The following is an 18,251-nucleotide window of genomic DNA, read 5'->3' as shown; positions in this document are numbered from 1 at the left end:
TAAATGGCTAGTGTTGATGAAAAACCTAGAGCTGCACGCCCGTACCAAAAAAATGTATTTTTGTGTTACAAGATACATATGTGAAGTGCAGTAAGTATTTTTAAAAGAAAGTACCCTTAAAAAGCTCCTGCGGTAAGCCAGTGGGTTACTGCAACTTATGCGAAGAAGCCTTTACGATTTAGCCCAAGAAGTATCCTGATAATAAATTCAATACAATACAATAAATCCTCGCAATTTAAAGTTAATTCTGATTTATTGAGTGTCACATACTGCCTGTATGATGAGCATGTTGGATTTCATTTCATTTCATTTATTCATTTCACTCTCTTTTAAAAAACATCAAAAGTATACATGTTTCTTCATTATCAACATAAGATAAAAGGAAGTGGGGAATCATGAAAGCCAAAATTGGCTTGATGAGAATGATCCCCAAATAAATACTAAGCATAAACAAGATACAAACTTATTTTATATAAAAACATAGTACATACATTCACAACAACAGAGGACAGAGGAAAGATAAAGATAACATAATGTAAAGAAGACAAGAAGAGAGAGAGAAAATAAGAAGAAAGAAGTTGCATGAACGCTTGATGAGGCCAACGACCCACACATTCGTGATGTATCGTGATGGAGACTGTTTCTTAGCCAATAGTATTGATTTCATGAAGCAGTTGATTTGTCATGGCTCTGTGAAGCAGGTTGTAGGCTTCCTGACATCTCCATAGGTTGCAGACAAATATATGACTGTCGTCGCATTGGTTTTGTGAAACAACCCCCAGATCATAAACCATATTGATATAGAAATCTTCTTCCAGTCATACTTCTCCCGACTTCTGGCATGCTGGGGGGTGTTTCACAAAGATCACCAGTTGAACTTATGTCTAAGTTGGACTTAACAATTATGGAAAGCTGTTAGCATCTATGAAAATATTTTGTAAAAGTTATTTTAAAAGGCATAAAGTGTTGATACAAATTGCTCATATTTTCTATTATCACAGAAATTTCATGTTCTTGATATGGAATTTATAAAAAGTCTAAAATACTTAAATATATATACTTTATTTTGAGGCTACAGATGGCTCTCCATAGTTTTTAAGTCGAACTTAGAGTTAAGTTTGACTTAGGATCTTTGTGAAACACCCCCAAGATCATAATTCACATTGGCGATACTGATGGGTATCTTTCACCAGAGACTTCCTGCAGCCTCCACACTCCTTGGTCCTACATCTACAATGTAGGTGAAGAAATGAAAGCATTGGAACCTTCCAAGTGTCTTCAACCTTCACAGCTGCCAATCATCAGGATAACTATGTCACACCAATCTGAAGCAAGAACCAAATCATAGACTACATTGATGTCATGAACATTCCTCTGGCTTCCTGCATGCTCATGAAAACACTGAAGCAATTGCGCCCTCTAGGTTCATGCCATTAACATTCGTCCTTCATCTGAGACATTCCTCCGACTTCCTGCATGCTCATGAAGACATCGAAGCAATAGCTCCCTCTATGTTATCACACATCGCTGTTCCAGAGCATCAGCTCATACAGGCAGGAGGTCGACACTCAAACCAGCACCCCTCCTTCACAGAAACAACTCCTTGAGCCATGGTTGCTCTTCTTTTTCCATCTCAAGAAGACAAATCCCAGGTATAGGCATCTCGTATCCAGCTGCCATAGCAACCCTTTATCTTGACGTGATTGGTCATTTCATCATCATCATCAGTAGCCTCCGCCTTTGGAATGCAGTCTCTTGGCAAAGGTCACCTCGGCACGATTCCTGATTCCAAAGCTGAAGACAAAAAAGAGAAATATTGAAAAATAATGTTTCATTTCAATAAATGTCTTTCTCATGTATATGTACAATACATTACATACTTTTTCTCCTTCCCTCAAACTACCATCCAAATAGTGATAATCTTTCACTGTTTGAAATATCACATCCAGTATATTCAATCTTGAACACTGAACATAGAAGACACAACAAAGCTTCTGATCCTTCACAACGTTCATTACCCAGGATTTCGATGGGAACTTTGCATTATGTGTCCTAAATCATAATATCAAGATATGGGGGGATAAAAAAAATAGATCATTTTGTTCAGTAAAAAGGCATCAAAATACTTACTCTCTTATTTTCTTGTAATCATCAGTCAGCTTCTCACCCTCAAAACAAAGATAGTAACTCCTCCAGACGTATCGCCTTGAGAGATTCAGGAAGACAGAAGGAAATAATATTTAAATGTATTTTGAAATACATCAGCTACATCAATATATATCCCATCTCAGTCATTCATTGCAATCTTTGATGCTAGTTACAAACTAATTTGAAGCACAATTTGTAATACAGGGATGCCAGTCAGTTTTACTCACTGGGCCTGAAAGGAAGCCAGAACTTGTAAAAGCCCCATATGTGCTGTACAATATAAAGCCTGAAAAAGCTTGAAATGGGAAGTTGTCAGGGCCTGAAATCAGGCAAAAGCCTGAAGACTGGCATCTCTGGTAATATCTTCCATTTTATCTCCTAATACAGTCATTAAAGGAAAAATTTACATAACAAATTAGAAAATTAAAAAGGACTGCCTTAAATCCCAGTAAATAGGTCTATAATTTTCATCTCATTCCTTATTCTTAAACTCCATTCTTAATCAGCCCCCTTGACTGTAATACACTATAAACTATGAAGAATTTTATCCTTTTTTCCAAACACATTACTACATGTAGGAAATCTATTCCATACCAATATTCATCAACATCTTGTAAAGGTTTAAGGAACTACAATCTTAAGTTTGATTTGGCATAATCAAAGTAGAAATTAGAGTGTAAGAACATGGAAAACAATCTAAGGCGCTGAGAACATTTCCAATAAAAATCATAAAACTAAAATCTAATGCAAGTCTACTTGAAAACTTGAATCGTTCAGTTTCTGTTCTCACCAGCTAATTTTCTTTTTGATTTCCTCTCGATCCTGCTTGAGCTCAAAGTACCTCTTGATTGCGCTCTTCAGATCCTGAACGGTTGCCGTCTGCATCACAACGACAGCTGTCAATCATGAAATGAAAAAATAAGGAATCTGAGAATGTGAGAAAAAAGGCAAAATACATCTTTACATATACATTGTAGATGTTGCCAAGAAACACCCTCCCCAAAGTGGTATCTTATATGAATAATTCATTGATCTCATTTGAGATTTTGGTATACAAATGTTTCTCTTTAGGGATTTTCTATAGAAAAGAATGTGCCTTTAAATATGGGCAATTTATGCATCTTCCAATACTTTCAGAGCACTTTTACATTTCATTTCATTTCTAACCATCTAACCGTCCATGTAAGCAACAATATGATATACCAAAACGGTGATGTCTTTTGTTTTCAGTCATAGGCATCTCAAAAATTCAATATTGTCCTTCAAACTTAAGTATCAAAAACATTTCAAAATGAAGTGCTGAGAAATGTTTGTCATCTTGGTTGTTATTTGAAATGAGGAAGTCATAAATAATAATACATCAAACTGTGATTTCCTGTGCCAAACTTTGTCAGGCTGTATGGTTTATTCAGTCACATTGGAGTGGTGACTCTAGCGCCCTCTTGCAGTATAAACATTATAGTCTCAATTAGATCACATAAACAGAATATTGTTACAAAATGTAGATCATGGTTGATGTGTAATGCAGAATACCACAGATGTAGTGAATAATGATTGCAGAGTCTTCAAATGTTTAAAACATTCAAATTAACATGTTATAAACAGTGTTTATTATTAACCAGAAGTTTTACAAAGTGAAGAAATCCTGTTCAAACATATGATATTACATTATAAGAGATGAAATTAGCTAAATTCATTTTGGAATGAGTTTCTGGCTTCTGGGGAGTGTTTCACACAGATGCTAAGTTGAACTTATCTCTAAGTTGGACTTAACAAGTATGTTAAGCCGTTAGCATCTATGAAAATATTTTGTAAAAGATATTTTATAAGGCATGAAATGTATATTCAAATCATTCATATTTTCTATTATCAAGGAGATTTCATGTTCTTGATGTGGAATAAATTCATAAAAATCTAAAATATTCAAATTTTCGCTTTTGAATACAGATAGCTCTCCATAACTTTTAAGTCCAATTAGAGTTAAGTTCGACTTAGGATCTTTGTGTAACGCCTCCCTGGTGATGTAATATAGGCACTCCCAAATAATTAAAAAACAGTTTACTTACGCATGACATCGCCTTCAGCTCTTCTGACGATCACCGTCATAGCCTGGCCATATTCCAGCGCGATCTGGAGGTTGACCTCTTCCGCACAAACATCCGGAGGAAGATCTTTGAGGAGGGGATCGTCAAGGATCTCACCGAGTTCCTTCCTGACGATCGCCATGGCGTCCACGTGAGAGAGAGGTTCTTCTGTTCCTGGTTGCCTTGGTGATGTAGGTGATGGTGGAAGAGGTATTGCTTGTGGATTTTCTTCCATTTTCTCTCTTGAATTGATCTTGCAGACCGTATTATCTGAAATATGAAAATTTACACATTGAATGAGTTTGAGAAAACTAGATAATAGACCCCCCCCCCCCCCTCAAAGAAAAACAGTGAGTACAGCTAGACCGAAGTTTCTGTCTCTTTCATTCGTTACCCTCTGATTTGGGTAGGGTTGGCTCCCGTCCGCTCCCGACCCTACCCAAATCAGAGGCTAATGAACAAAAGAGACATAAAAGGCCATAGTGAGCTTTGGTTGTGGGAGTCAACAGAAATTAAGAAATTCAAGCTAGAGAAGATTTGTAATATTTAAAATGACAAAGTAAAACAGGCTATAATATTGATAAGGATAGACTCCCCTATATAAGTTCCAGCATTCAACTTCAACAATTTCAAGTTGCGTAGGCATAGCGCAAAACAGATTAGTAATCAAAATTTACCAGACTGGCAAGCTCTTCATAGAACTATACTAAATAAAACAAACAAAAAATTGCAAATAAAGTAGTAGATCTATCAATGGTCTACGCATAATAATACAGTCTATGCTGCACCCTTTTACTATTTAATTTCTTTCTTTGTCTGATGTTTATAATATGAATGCGGCGTTGATAATGATGAGCTTTGTTAAGCTTGAATCAACAAACAAAATTTAAAGTAACAAAATGACATTGACTGTGAATGTCAGTCCTTATTCCTGAATTGCAGAAAGAAAGTCCGAGTCCTAGAAACATTAACATTTAAACTCACTCGGACTGTAACGATGTCAATTAGTCTCTCAATCCTTCCGCAATCTGTAATGTCGATGTTTCAGCATAGCCAGGCTAGCACCAACGCTCTGCTGTCATGCCACGGAAATCGGTCGGGTGTTTGGCCGAAACTCTGGGGTGGATTGAGGCGAGTAGGTAGGTACCACCACAAAACTAGAAAGTCTCTCCACGCCGCTCCGTCTTGTATCCTAGTCTAACATCAGAGACATGTGACAGGTCTTTGCTATTATAACAACAAATTAAGTTATTTTGAGCATTAAATGAGTTGATAATAGACTTTTACAGAAACTGCCTATATCAAAGGTTTATAACTATCTACTATTTTTATGTTAAATTGTTCATTTTGATAAGTTATACCGAATTAATTTGAATAATGATAAAATGAGTAGAATGAAGTAAGACTATCACCCGAAAGTAAGGCAATACCAAAATATTGCGCGCGCCATATGTAGCCGGTTTGTTATTGTTGTGTGTTGATTCTATGTAAATTAATGGACGAGCAAGCTCGAGCACCGTACCGCACGGCAGATGCATGGATGGATGTCGCCGGTCGCTATCCGCCGTATATCTAGCATGCACTTTACACGGAACTGAGTATGCAAGAATAACTCACAGAAACAGCCGAGTCGCTCGCAGCTGGTAACTCTGTCCGGGACAAATCGTTATTTCCAAGAACCAGTGAGCTGCGGAAATTGTTTATTTTTCCCGTACATGGAGACAGATGATGGTACATTTTTGCTGAGGTGAGTCTTGACCCATCTGCCCATGACATGTGATGAATATAGTTTAGGGGTGTGTTTCGTTACTGAGCTGAGTCCAAATCCAAGAATAGATGTATCGTTGTACTTTGTGTCCCTGGCGCTGGCTAGGCTGAGGCTGAGCGACTTCAACAAGTGAGATTGTGAGTGATGGGAATGCATTTCACCGTGTTCAAGATGACCTGAATTGATTTCAGTACCATATGAATTATTGATATCAATAACATTGTATCTAGACTAGATCTAGTTATATTTACAAATTATTACTGTTGTGATTTTTGCTTCCTTGTTTCATGCATGCTGCATGCTACAGTAATCAGTTTAGCAGTTGTTTTTAAACATGTTGTGTTCGAGACATAAATAACTGTCTGGTTAAGCATTTAAAGCCTAGTAGGTGATGAAAGAGTCTATATGAAATATGATATCATCTCGTCTTAATTGGCACCCATACTCCTACGATGTCGGTTCCAGCTTGAATGCCAAGAGACGTGGTAAACACGTACAAATATGTTTTTGCGTTGCCAATTTGATACTAAATTTTCAATAATAGCAATTATATGATAATCAGAGTTTGCTAAATTCAGCGAACTTAGTGCCTATGCTTACTAAACTAGGTAAGCATATACACCTGTATTAATCCACCAGGAGTGTCGTACTGTTGAGCCATATCATTTTCTGATTCAAGATCAATATTTTATGGAATATATTCCTGAAGTGCCTTTATAATACACTACATGTATCAGAATAAGATGTAAACAATCACATCTAAGGGCAACTAACTGCAAAATAAGTTATGTATTCGGGGCCCCGGCCTCAATGTCCGAAACTCGATATGAGTATATATTCAGGTACATGTAGCTCGCTTCCTGCATAGGCGTTTAACCATGATGCATTACCCATTTAAATATACACCCATATAGCTGTAGGGGCTCATTTTTCCAAGCCTAGGGCTGATGCCTTGTTCCCTGAATATCAAATTTCCAGTGTCTCATTTTTTTTTTTTTTTCTGAGTGAGCAAAGCAAGCGAGCCAAAAAGACATGCCACTTGATTGTGATAAAAATTTCTTGTCCTCAACATTAAAATACACTACATGAATAAGATGTAACAAAATCACATCAAAGGGCAGCTACATGTAACTGCTAAATACATTCTGAATTTTGGGGCCCCTCACTGTCTGAAACTCAATGCGAGAATAATCAGACACCTTGCTTCGATCCTGAATAGTTTAATGAGGTGCATAACTAACGCCCACTTCCTTCCCGAGAGGTTTTGAAAACTACTAGTAGTCAAATCCTAGCAATTGTTTTTGTGGACATCTACATGTACATGTACATGTACGCTTTTTTTTGCTTGCACAGGGTCAACCTACAATGTAGGAGCAATAGATCAAATAGTAAGATATCACCAAGTAGAGTCAAATGATATACATGCAGGTCTTGCTTTGTTAGACATGCAGGAAATTGAACTAAATAGGGTTTGTTTACCAAGGCATTAAAGCATGCAGTATTCAAATTCATTCTCCAGATCATTGCAGAGAGTAAGGTGATCTAATCTTACTGACTATTAAAGTATTAGCCCTGAAAAATCCCAGCTATCTATCATAAGAGGATTTTGAGAAGAAAATAGTCAATCAATTGGCTGAAGTCAGATTTTTATTTTTCCTTTTGACGTAAGCATTTGCAAATCTGGCAATCATTTTGTTTACAAGAATAAATTCCCTTTGCAATAATGCTAAATGAAATCTGATTACAGTCTTTACAATTCCGAATAGAAAAGGATATCGTTAGTGGCAAAAGCAACTGATAAAAAGAAAACAAATGCTTTGTTGGATACGAAAATGCAAGCAAAGGCCTAGAAAAAAATGCTAGGCTATTGCTTTGATAAATTCGGCACATTCTAGGGCTTCACTTTACATAAGTGCTCCAAATCCACTATTAAAATCCGGTATTAAAATGTAAGAAGCACATATAAAAAAACTTTTATTCTCCATTTTGATACTCTCTGTCATATAAAGTGATGATAACTGTAGATACTTCATTCTATTCAAGTGCATGTCGTTAATAGAGATACAAATGTGGGTTATATTTTATTACAGTATTAATAACTTATGCTTAGTTATAATTATGCAAGACATCCTACCTACAGTGAAACCTGAATATAAAGGCGGCTCACGGGAGACAATAAGAGCAGCCCTAATAGGCAGAATGTCTTTATGTGCAGGTCTTTTAGTACATGTTTTAATGAGAAACACTATTCAAGGGAAACAGAAATGTGGTCTTTATAGGCAGGGGTCTTTCTATAAAGGTGATCACTAAAGCAGGTTTCACAGAGAGGTGATGTTTCTGTTGAATACGTGTGTATTATTTGGAACAAGTACCACCATATACATGTAGCTAGCATATCCTTGATTTAGGTAAAACTTTTCAACTACATTGCTCCTCAATGGAGTGAAGAAGGTGCGATGTATGGAAAAGCAATTGATTCTAGCAGGCAGGGTGATATTATGTCCTAGACTTTATTGTCATTGTTGTCAGTTGTTTTCTATCCTATCTCTTCTTTTTTGTTGACCAATTTATGGCAGATTTTAATTTTGCCCACTTCAGGCAACCAATACATTTTCTGCTTTGACTCATTTGAATCACCTGCATTACTTTCTTTGTTGCTGTAGAAATTCAGGCAGCCACTTGTGCTCAACTTCAGCCCAGCATTATAAATAAGATATATACACTATACATTAATATGCTTTTACCGTATACTAGCTCGTGTAAGTCTGCATCATTCATTGTACTACCTTGATGGTATTCCTGTTCATTATACATGTGTTGGGCGAGTCTGTGAGCTGTGCCACAGTCATGTACAGGGTGTATGCACTTTTTCTATTTAGTTTCAGTTTGTCAAAAAATGCAAAGTCATTTGATATGATCATTGAATAATGTTAATGATGCCAGAAAGAACCATTAATCAATTGGCGTATCAAATGATTTTTACTTTTGGATAGTAAAACTTTTAGAAAAACGAATGGATTTGAGTCATACATGTATGTTGTGCAGGACACATTGCACAGAATTGCCATACCTATTATCATAAGAAATTTGATTAGGAATGCCCCAAACGCAGGTGTGAGATCATGAGTCAGTCCAACCCTCATTAGTGGTGCATGTTGTCTGATGACTCACGGTCTGTATCCATAATAGACTCATGGCTCATTCAAACGTCAATGGACACTTCTGGTGTTGGGTGATTTTTTTTAAAATCATGACAATCTTCTTTTTACCTACAGTACACATGAATTGTTGAAATTTGACAAGACGTAAAAGGAGGGGGAGGGGGGAGGGGGAGGGGGAGGGGGAGGGGGAGGGGAGGGGGAGGGGGAGGGGGAGGGGGAGGGGGAGGGGAGGGTAATGGGGATGGGGATGGGGATGAGGAGGGGGGAGAGGAGGAGGAGGAGGAGGAGGAGTGAAAAGTTCAATGAACATTTTCAGTGCTCCAAATTTTCGCTTGCCTAGGCACTTTTGGACATCTAACATCACAACTGACAACACCTTCCCTATCCCTATCTGTAACCCTGATTTACCACCCACTCATAACCCTCCTAACTTTTACGTTGGCTCCCAATTCATAGTTGATGTCTTCCTAACCCGTCGCTACCTAAACCAAGTTTTCCCTGTATTAGACCTACATGTATAGAAAGGACAACATGTGTTAGTTAACTGGTTAATATGACAGACAAGCTGATGGATTATAAACCCTTTTAATGCTAGGAAATTTTCCTTGTACTGTGCTTACTGTGCAGTGTTGCAAGTGAAGCAAAAGCTACATGTATGTTTACTTGTAAAGGTCAAGGCGTGTCTTAACATAACATGTTATTCCAACTCTTTTACCATCTACCATAGATCTTAACCCAGTCAGGCACATGAGCCAGTACTGGTCGAAGATTGAAGCTCATTGGCAAATGACAGAAAAACATGCTTTCTTCTTCATGCCGTGGGTGGTAATTTGAGAATTAAGTTAGTTTTGACCCAGAAAAATGATTTTGCTTGTCATAACAGATCGAAAGATTGAGGAAGTCATTGGTTCAGTACTGCAAAAAGGTGGCTGATAAATACCCAGAAGATATCTATGCAGCAAGCACCAGTGAATTATTGCTATGACAAATTTATGACCAAAATTGTTTCACTAATAAAACTAAATAGTGTTTTCATGATACGACCATTATTTACCGGTACATGTATTTCCATTTGATTCTGGTTTCTGGCTGTAAACTGTGTGATTTGTTTTTCCGTGAATACACTTTTTGACTCTTGAGGAACTTAAAAGTTACAAAATGCTGTTGCTATATTAAAACACGCCAAACATTATTTTTTAAATAAAGTAGTTTGTATCATCAACACAATTTTAAAAAACCTACGAAGAACCATGTGTACCCTTTGATTTTCGGCTGAAACATTACACATTTGTACTGTTTATCTGAAATGCCATATTTTCAAAGAAATGACGTAATTTTACTCTAAATACTAGTAACAAACTGCATGTAGCTTAACAAGGACTGATCTTTTGACCCATTGATCCAACAGTGTGTCTGCTCGGAGCCAAAGGGGAGTAAACTCATGTACGTAAACTTTAAACACAGAGTTAATGCCCTTCTTGCTATGAAGTATGAACAGATTGAATGTTCTTCTGACACTTGTTCTGGGATTGATTTTGTCTTATATTCAAACATTGAGCTGTTTAAGTTGCAATATGGTCACGTTTACAGTAAAGTATGTGTGTCCAGACCTCCAGGGCTACATTTCATAAGTTAGAAAGTTGTGAAAATTAACAAATTAACTATTCTCCAAGTATATTTCATTATTTATACAATCCTTTTACTCTAGCTGTACCCACATACACTGGAGTACATGTACAGTGTATTTTCAGGTTGCCATCTGCAGTATGTGCACGCACATAATGTAGTTTCAGGTATGGAGCTTTCTACTGTAGATGTTAAGTTGTTTGGATCCAAATTTAAATGTTACCTTTTCATCATACTTTCATTAGGAAATGACTTTACTCCTAAAGCTAGATTTTCTATAATATATTGTTTGTTTTGTAAGGAACATTCTGTATTCTCTTGAGGACAACTTCAAACAATTTTCACCTCAACAAGGAATTGTCTTGGAGCATTGGAAGGCTTTATTGAATCATCAACATTCACAATTAGTTTGAAGTGTTATACAACTGTAGGCAGCCAAAATGACCCTCAAAATAACCTACGGTAAATTAATCATTATACAACATAATGACAAGTTTCATGCAGATTCCTCTTGTAAAACCCTTTAAGTAAATTAATTGCTTACAGTCTTTCATAAACATTGCTCACAATGTCCTGATGGTCTACAGCAGAGTAACCTCTTTAAAGCAGTGGTATGCATGATGACTTCATTCTGTAAATATAAGAGAGAGAAACAGCGGGAAAGATGGGGAAGTGGGCATGATTGAGTATTCTCTGCTCAGTGTGGGGGCGTTTGCTGTGATCATGATGTGCTGTTGCACTTCAACTCCTTGACATTTATATGATACAAGTAGAAAGTACATGTTACACGTACTGAATATCAGACCATTTGTATGTACATATTGTCTGTTCGGAGCCAGAAGGGCATTACATCTGTGCTGAAGGTGGTTGGTTTGTTTGCTTTACCTGACTGATAAAGAAAGCATGTGCATGCTTGTAAGTAAGCAGTCAGGGGACATATGGCTTTTAAAAGTCTTCTCTGAGGGACTTGGTAATAAGGATTAATGCCTTACCGAAGGGCATTATAGCGCATCAACTTGGTTTTGAACCTGGGACCTTCTGGTTATGTGAATACTGCTCTACCACTGAGCCATCACGCCTCCTTACATGTATATGAGGTGTTTGAGTTAACACCCTTCTGGCTCCTAACAGACGATATGAAGATGAATAGGCTGTGATTTTTTAAAAAGTTTAATTAAAGTTAATCTTGAGTCTCTTGCTTGACAGGTATACTCTGTATCATTTTGACCCAAACAGTAGCATTATTTAAATTTTCTCTCATGGATATAGACTATTTTTTAAAAATGTCTTTATTGTATATGGGGTACATGTATACAAGTCAACGCCCTTGTGGCTCCAAACAGGATATGAAGATGAATACATATGTAGGCTGGGGTTGTTTTTATTCATAGTTTCAATTTAAAAACTAATCTTGAGTTCCCCTGCTCGACAAGTACATCATATGGGCCTGAACAGTACTTGTATTTTATTTAAATTGTCTTCGCTCATGGACGTGTTTTTGAAGAAAAAAAATATTACTTAGAACAGCCATCTGCTTTGGAAAGATATACATACAGTGTATATTGCCACAAGAGGAGTCTTGAAGACGAGGCCGGTGTCGAGAAGAAACTATTTTTAGCGAGAGCTGGAGCCCTCTAAGCTTACAATGAGGATAATTACTCCCAGTGTAGGGCTTCTGGTTGTCACAACGGTTCAAAATGAGGCTTTAGGAACCTTTCCAATCGATGCAGACATTAACTACTTACCCGAAGCTTATTACATGTCCATGTGAGAGACACAAGCTAATGTTATTCTCAATGATAAATTTAAAGAAAACTAAGATAATTTATGTATGTTCGAAAGAGACTTAATTGAAGAGGAATTCTGGTCACGATGGTCCAAAATCATGCTTTAGGGAAGAATTTCCAATTGATGCAGATATTTCACTGCTAAACCAGAGCTACATGTAACTACTCCTAAAGCATATAATTTACAATGATAAATGTAATGGAAATAAAGAGACTATGATTATGTCCAGAAGAGACTGAAATATGAATTCTGGTCATGATAGTTCAAAGCCAATCTTTAGGGAGTACTTTCCAATTGATGCAGATATTTCATTGCATATCCTGAGTTTATGAAGCCTATATATTAAGCTAGTGTAACTCTCTAATCCATTCTATTAAAAAAAGGAGACTTTTGTAAATGTTATGTTCAGAAAATACTTGAGGATGAATGTCTTCTATATACATGTTTGTAAGAAAATAACATATTGGGTGTTGGGAAGAATGGGAGGGAGAGTGGGAAAAATATCCACTCAGTTTAGGAATACGTTTCTTGCTTTTGATTTTTAGTGGGAGGAAGACAGAAAAATGAAAAGACAGTATGTTTGTGAGAGAGAGAGAGAGAGAGAGAGAGAGAGAATAAGCCCTTTGAGCATGTTTATGTAAAGGCGCTAGATAAATATCAACATGTATGTATGTATGTAAGGAGAGGAGGGAGGGGGAGGGGGAGGGGCGGGGGAGGATGGAGAGGAGCTGCGTGAATCAGAGGGAGAGTTTTAGTGATATAGGAAACAAATGAAAACAGATTTTCAGGCAAAAGTTTGAAAACTGAAAAATGTAACTAATTGAAGATAAAGGTTTTACACTCAGAAAATGAAACCTGAAATGTGCAAGAAATTGATAATACAGTACATGTACATGTATGTACTGCAGCTGAAGTTAATGAAAATTGTCATCAATAAACAACATGTTTGAGCAATTTCAATGCATCCTGCATGCTTCTAGTCTCAAAGGAACGGCACTCTAAAAATGCCAATCTACAATCAGCCATAACGACGGAGAAATGATGGGTAGGTATTGAGGGGTTTCTGTCAGATGAAACATGACATTTAAAAAGTGGCCCGCAGAGGAGCAGAAAGAGTCCATTAATCTTAGGCATTATCACTCAGTCCCGTAGATTGATATTTGTGTGATGTCTCAGTACTTACTGTAGTGCATTTTTTTTCCCTCAAGCCTTCAGCCATGCCCTGAGCTGAGCTGAAAATAAGTATCGGTATGTATACTGCGTTTGAAAGATCACTTAGTTGATCCTTGTTCACATTATGTAGTATACTGCCTCAAAAGACTGCTGCTGTGCAATTAGATTTTATGTGTAAATGAATGACACATTGGAATAAAGAAAATATAACTGCCTGCATCAAAAGCCCCTACTCATATTCATGTACTTGTGTGTTAAAAAATTCAGAAATGTGAATCATACTACACTATATTTCATTGGATTCTTCAGTGCAGTTTCTTTTGAGCCAGTTTACTATTATTATTATTATCATTATTATTAGGCATTTAGCTACGCTATTCATAGTAAACTATATATCACAGTGCTTACAATAATATGCAAATATAACAATATAGCAACCAATCATAACATAACATTTAACAAACAAAATAATAGTGAATCAAGTAGGAAATAGGTATGTTTTAAGGAGTTTTTTAAAATCATCCACTGATGGAGCAGCTTTTATACTTGATGGAAGTTTATTCCACTCCTTACATGTAGCTGCTGCAACAGTGAATGTGCGATCTCCTGCCTTAATTACTACGAGCCACATGAAAAGTCGATCGAAATGGGTCTGCATAACTGTGTCGTGTGAACAAGGTCGGAGTGGGGTGTGAAGATCCCCTTTAGCCAACACCTCAAAGGTACTGCCCTATGGGCTCTTGAAGAATTCATATCGTGTTTGAATATCACACTTTACTTTTTTGACAGAATGTCAATGTTGATGATTCAAGCTGCAAGGATGAATATGTTTTTTTCCAGGATTGATCGATGAAGTGGATGTCGTTAAAAGGCTGGCAGAAATAAGTGGGGACAAAAAAAGGTAGGGAAAAATATATTTTTGCAATCTTTGGAGATTGTATGAATTTGGCTTACTTCTGTCAATATTACCTGAAAGTGGTGACATCGTCATGACAACTATCAAAGTGAACCAAAAAAATGCACCAGGCAATATTGCCTAGATTAATCTAATCACGCAAATTACATACTATGTTTCTGCTTCAGTGGGTATTTGATATTTTGGCCTTTTATCGTTGTGAAGTGAGCCTAGCTTTGTAGGAAAATTAATCTATTGCTCTTTTTACACTCTGTCATTGTTGGTGGATTAATTTATTGCTCAGATATGCATCCTCATGTTGTTGGATAAGAACGGCATTGTAAGGAAATAAACTAATATGGAGACTTTAAAGGGATATTGGTGGCTTTAGGTTAAAATGCTTTTGTAAGGAACTAGATATGCAATGTAAACTACAAAACTGCTTCAGTTAACACGATTATTGATAATGTTGTTAATATATGCATTGTATTTAAAACAGATATTTATACAGAATATTTATTGATTGCAATCATTCAAAACTACAGACACAAACTTGAAAATAGAAATGAGAGTCTTTTCCTTTTAAAAAGAGCATTTTATGTTACAATAGGACAACTACATGTAAGCGTTGTGGCGTGCACCTGTAATCCAGCTAAAAGTGGAAGTTACAAACTAATTTAGCCGAGGACGCAGGTTCGAAACTGAGTCACGTCTTTCGGATGGTGACGTTTAAAGGTCGATCCCCAGACGCAAATAATCATATCTGATTGATACATGTCTGTAAATACCCAATACGCACACCCGCACTCAGGCTGAGACGGTCACTTTACAAGGTAATAACAATATTTACAAAGTATTTTACATTATATAACTGATAGTTACATGTAATATCAATATTACCATGGCTCCGTAAGTCTTAAGGGAGTCATAATCAAAGGAATGATATCTGAATTTTGAAAAAGGAGATTTGGAGAAGCAGCAAAAGACCATAGGTTTCAGGAGCTTATAGAGATGATTTCCTAAGAGGGCATTGTGTTTTGAGTGTTGCTGAGTGCTGGCGTTAGCCGTTTATAATTTCTTTGACTATAATTTCCCTGGTGCACCTGACAATGAATAAAATTAAAATGTGAAGCTTTTTACATGTTAATATCTGCTAAAGGCACACACACACATGCGCACAAATACCCTCACACATTCAAAATGAATTTTCTGAAAAGCTCTTGATACTTTATAAGCCAAAATTGACATCGCAAACTGCAAACTAGTTTTTCTTTGAAAGAAGAAGGAGAATTGTATTTTTTCATTTTGCTGTTTAAGTATATTTTTCATTTTCTGATCAGAGAAAAAGGCAGGTTCAGCAAAGGAAGAGAGAGACTGAGAGGGAGGTAAAAGAGAGCAAAAGAAAAGAGGGAGGGGCTGCGATTGAGAGAGCAGTGAAAGAAGGGGGTGGAGGAAGCTTGGAGAAAGAGGAACAGATCAATGGGGGTAGTGTGTATCACAGAGAGAGAGAAAGAGAGAGGGAAAGTGTGTGTGAGAGAGAGAGAGAGAGAGAGAGAGAGAGAGAGAGAGAGAGAAAGAGAGAAAAGGAAAGAAATGAGGAGTAGAGAAAGAAGGGAGATGGTAGTCCAGATTCTGTCTGTTTTTATATATATATTTTTTCTCCAATCATCTTTGTCCTTCCTTACACACGCTCGTGCCTCCACACAGCACGGTGTTTCCACTGATTGCGTGACCCCCAAAAATACAACCGCTGCAAGGTGAGAATAGAAGGCAAGGTCTGTCTCCGGTTTAGCATTGAGGATGTGCTATTTTCTCAGCCGATTGGGTGCGCAACACGGAAACAGTCCAGGCAGTTGGCTAAAGAGATGGCAGTGGCTGAAAGAGAGGAAGGGAGGGAGAGAGCGGGGAGAAGCTGGGATGAAGGGACAGAAGTGGGTTGATGGGAAAGAGGCTGAGAGGAAGAAGGGTTAAGAAAGGTCAGAGAGAGAGAGAGATAGAAGGAGGGGGGGGTATAGAAAAGAAGAGAGATCTATGGTAGAGAGTGAAAGTGAGAGAGAGGGCGGGAGAAGCTGGGATGAAGAGGGACAGTAGTGGGTTGATAGAAGAAAGGCCGAGAGAAGAAGGGTTAAGAAGATCACAGAGAGACAGAGAGAAAGAGGGGTTGTTATAGAAAGAAGAGAGATGGCAGAGGGTGCAAGAGAGGGAAGGACGGGGAGGCTAAAAGAGAGGGGGAGGAGAAGCTGGGATGAAGAGGGACAGAAGTGGGTTGATAGGAGAGAGGCTGAGAGGGAGAAGGATTAAGAAGGTCAGAGAATGATGGATTCGGGGGGGGGGGGGTATAGAAAGCCGAGAGATGACAGAGGGTGAAAGAGAGGGAAGGGGGAGGGGCAGGAGAAGCTGGGATGAAGAGGGACAGAACAGGGTTGAGAGGAGAGAAGCTGAGAGAGAGTGATGAGGATTAGGTAATCTACATCAAACTTTCATAAGCTCATTACCGTATCCAGCAAATCATCTACCCTGCCCCAGGCTTGTATAATCATCCCAGCCTGTCCATGGATCATTACCCTGATCAAAGACTCCAGAAGGGTGTGACAATTTCACAGCCAATAAATGGAAAAATTATACATTCCGTTACGTTTGTCATCCTTGTATATTGTTCCTCCTTTTGGCCATATTTAAGAGATTCCAAATGTCTACATATACAGCTGACCAGCTTAAGATTTCATTTTGTAATGCATTTTCAAGTGTATTAGTAATTCTGAAAATTATTTTAGTACACTGACTCTACATAAATTGTGTCTGTATTTATGAAATATAAATACTTGGAAGATATTGGAAAATCTTCTCAATTTTCTAAATGACTGTCGAATGAAAATCTGCCTCTTTATGTTTATGTTCTATGAGATTGAAAACTATTTTTCTAAGGCAAAATATCTACAAATGTATGTTTATCACATATAAACATTTATACTTTTCTACATGTACTGTAGGTAAACTTGTAAAAATGCGCTAGATTAAATTCATTTTGTTTGCATTAACTCCTTTTGACTGTTTTCACAAATTTCTAAACTGTCTACCGGTAGTGCAGCACAACCAACCACCTTCTCTCTGTCTCTCTGTCTCTCTCTCTCTCTCTCTCTCTCTCTCTTTCTCTCCCGTTTCGTTCGACTACGGGACCGGATTCATTTAGCTCTGGGGTGTAAGACGTCATTATTAACCAATTGCCTGATATTGCCTACATTTCCTCCTTCCTCGATTGAAAATAAATTTGATTAGTGCTTAATAGCTTGAGGATGCCTAAACTTGGAAGATAATAGAGAGGGCCTCCAGTGTGTTTCCCTCAGGGAAGTCTGATTATACTGGCAAGAAATGTGCCCCATTTGAGGTACCGGTATGTACATTGTGTGTCTAAATTGAAATAAATTTGATATCTTTGTAGATTTTAGGGCCCTCACATGCATGTACCTTGTTAGTACAATTCATGGCTCTATTATTTCGTGATGTAATTATTTTGCAATCATAGGAATGATGCTGATTTACTGAGTGAAGTGAATTGAGGTTATACAATATATATTTTACATAGGAAGAGGATATCTTTCTATTTTTGT

At 37.4% G+C, this 18,251-nt stretch overlaps 2 protein-coding genes across 4 annotated transcripts in view; one reads left to right on the top strand and one right to left on the bottom strand.

The window, feature by feature from the left end:
• Positions 1-1,489: 1,489 nt before the first annotated feature.
• LOC763380 (U11/U12 small nuclear ribonucleoprotein 25 kDa protein) lies at positions 1,490-5,931 on the bottom strand. 2 transcript variants are annotated; one of them, XM_001199326.4, is made up of 6 exons: positions 5,850-5,931; positions 5,217-5,459; positions 4,215-4,502; positions 2,939-3,044; positions 2,131-2,205; positions 1,490-1,794 (listed from the first exon to the last, which is right to left on the bottom strand). In XM_001199326.4, the coding sequence occupies exons 3-6, from the start codon at positions 4,465-4,467 to the stop codon at positions 1,725-1,727; spliced, it is 504 nt and encodes a 167-aa protein (XP_001199326.2). In that variant the 5' UTR covers positions 4,468-4,502; positions 5,217-5,459; positions 5,850-5,931; the 3' UTR covers positions 1,490-1,724. The 2 variants fall into 2 exon arrangements, with proteins under 2 accessions (XP_001199326.2, XP_011664659.1); XM_011666357.2 differs by having other exon boundaries at positions 5,217-5,429; positions 5,850-5,913.
• LOC587489 (kelch-like protein 17) overlaps positions 5,870-18,251 on the top strand; it is a 36,285-nt gene continuing 23,903 nt past the window's right edge. Inside the window, exons 1-2 of one of the 2 annotated variants that reach the window (XM_030987653.1) lie at positions 5,870-5,979; positions 14,589-14,649. The gene's annotated coding sequence lies outside the window, so the exon portion shown is untranslated. The remainder of the gene's footprint in view (positions 5,980-14,588; positions 14,650-18,251) is intronic. The other variant, XM_030987645.1, reaches the window with a different exon arrangement.

This window comes from Strongylocentrotus purpuratus, unplaced genomic scaffold (assembly GCF_000002235.5).
Source record: "Strongylocentrotus purpuratus isolate Spur 01 unplaced genomic scaffold, Spur_5.0 spur5_contig_839, whole genome shotgun sequence".
In the NCBI taxonomy this organism is placed as follows: domain Eukaryota; kingdom Metazoa; phylum Echinodermata; class Echinoidea; order Camarodonta; family Strongylocentrotidae; genus Strongylocentrotus; species Strongylocentrotus purpuratus.
Note: the sequence above shows the minus strand (reverse complement) of the source record. Positions and strands in the feature narration are given on the sequence as shown.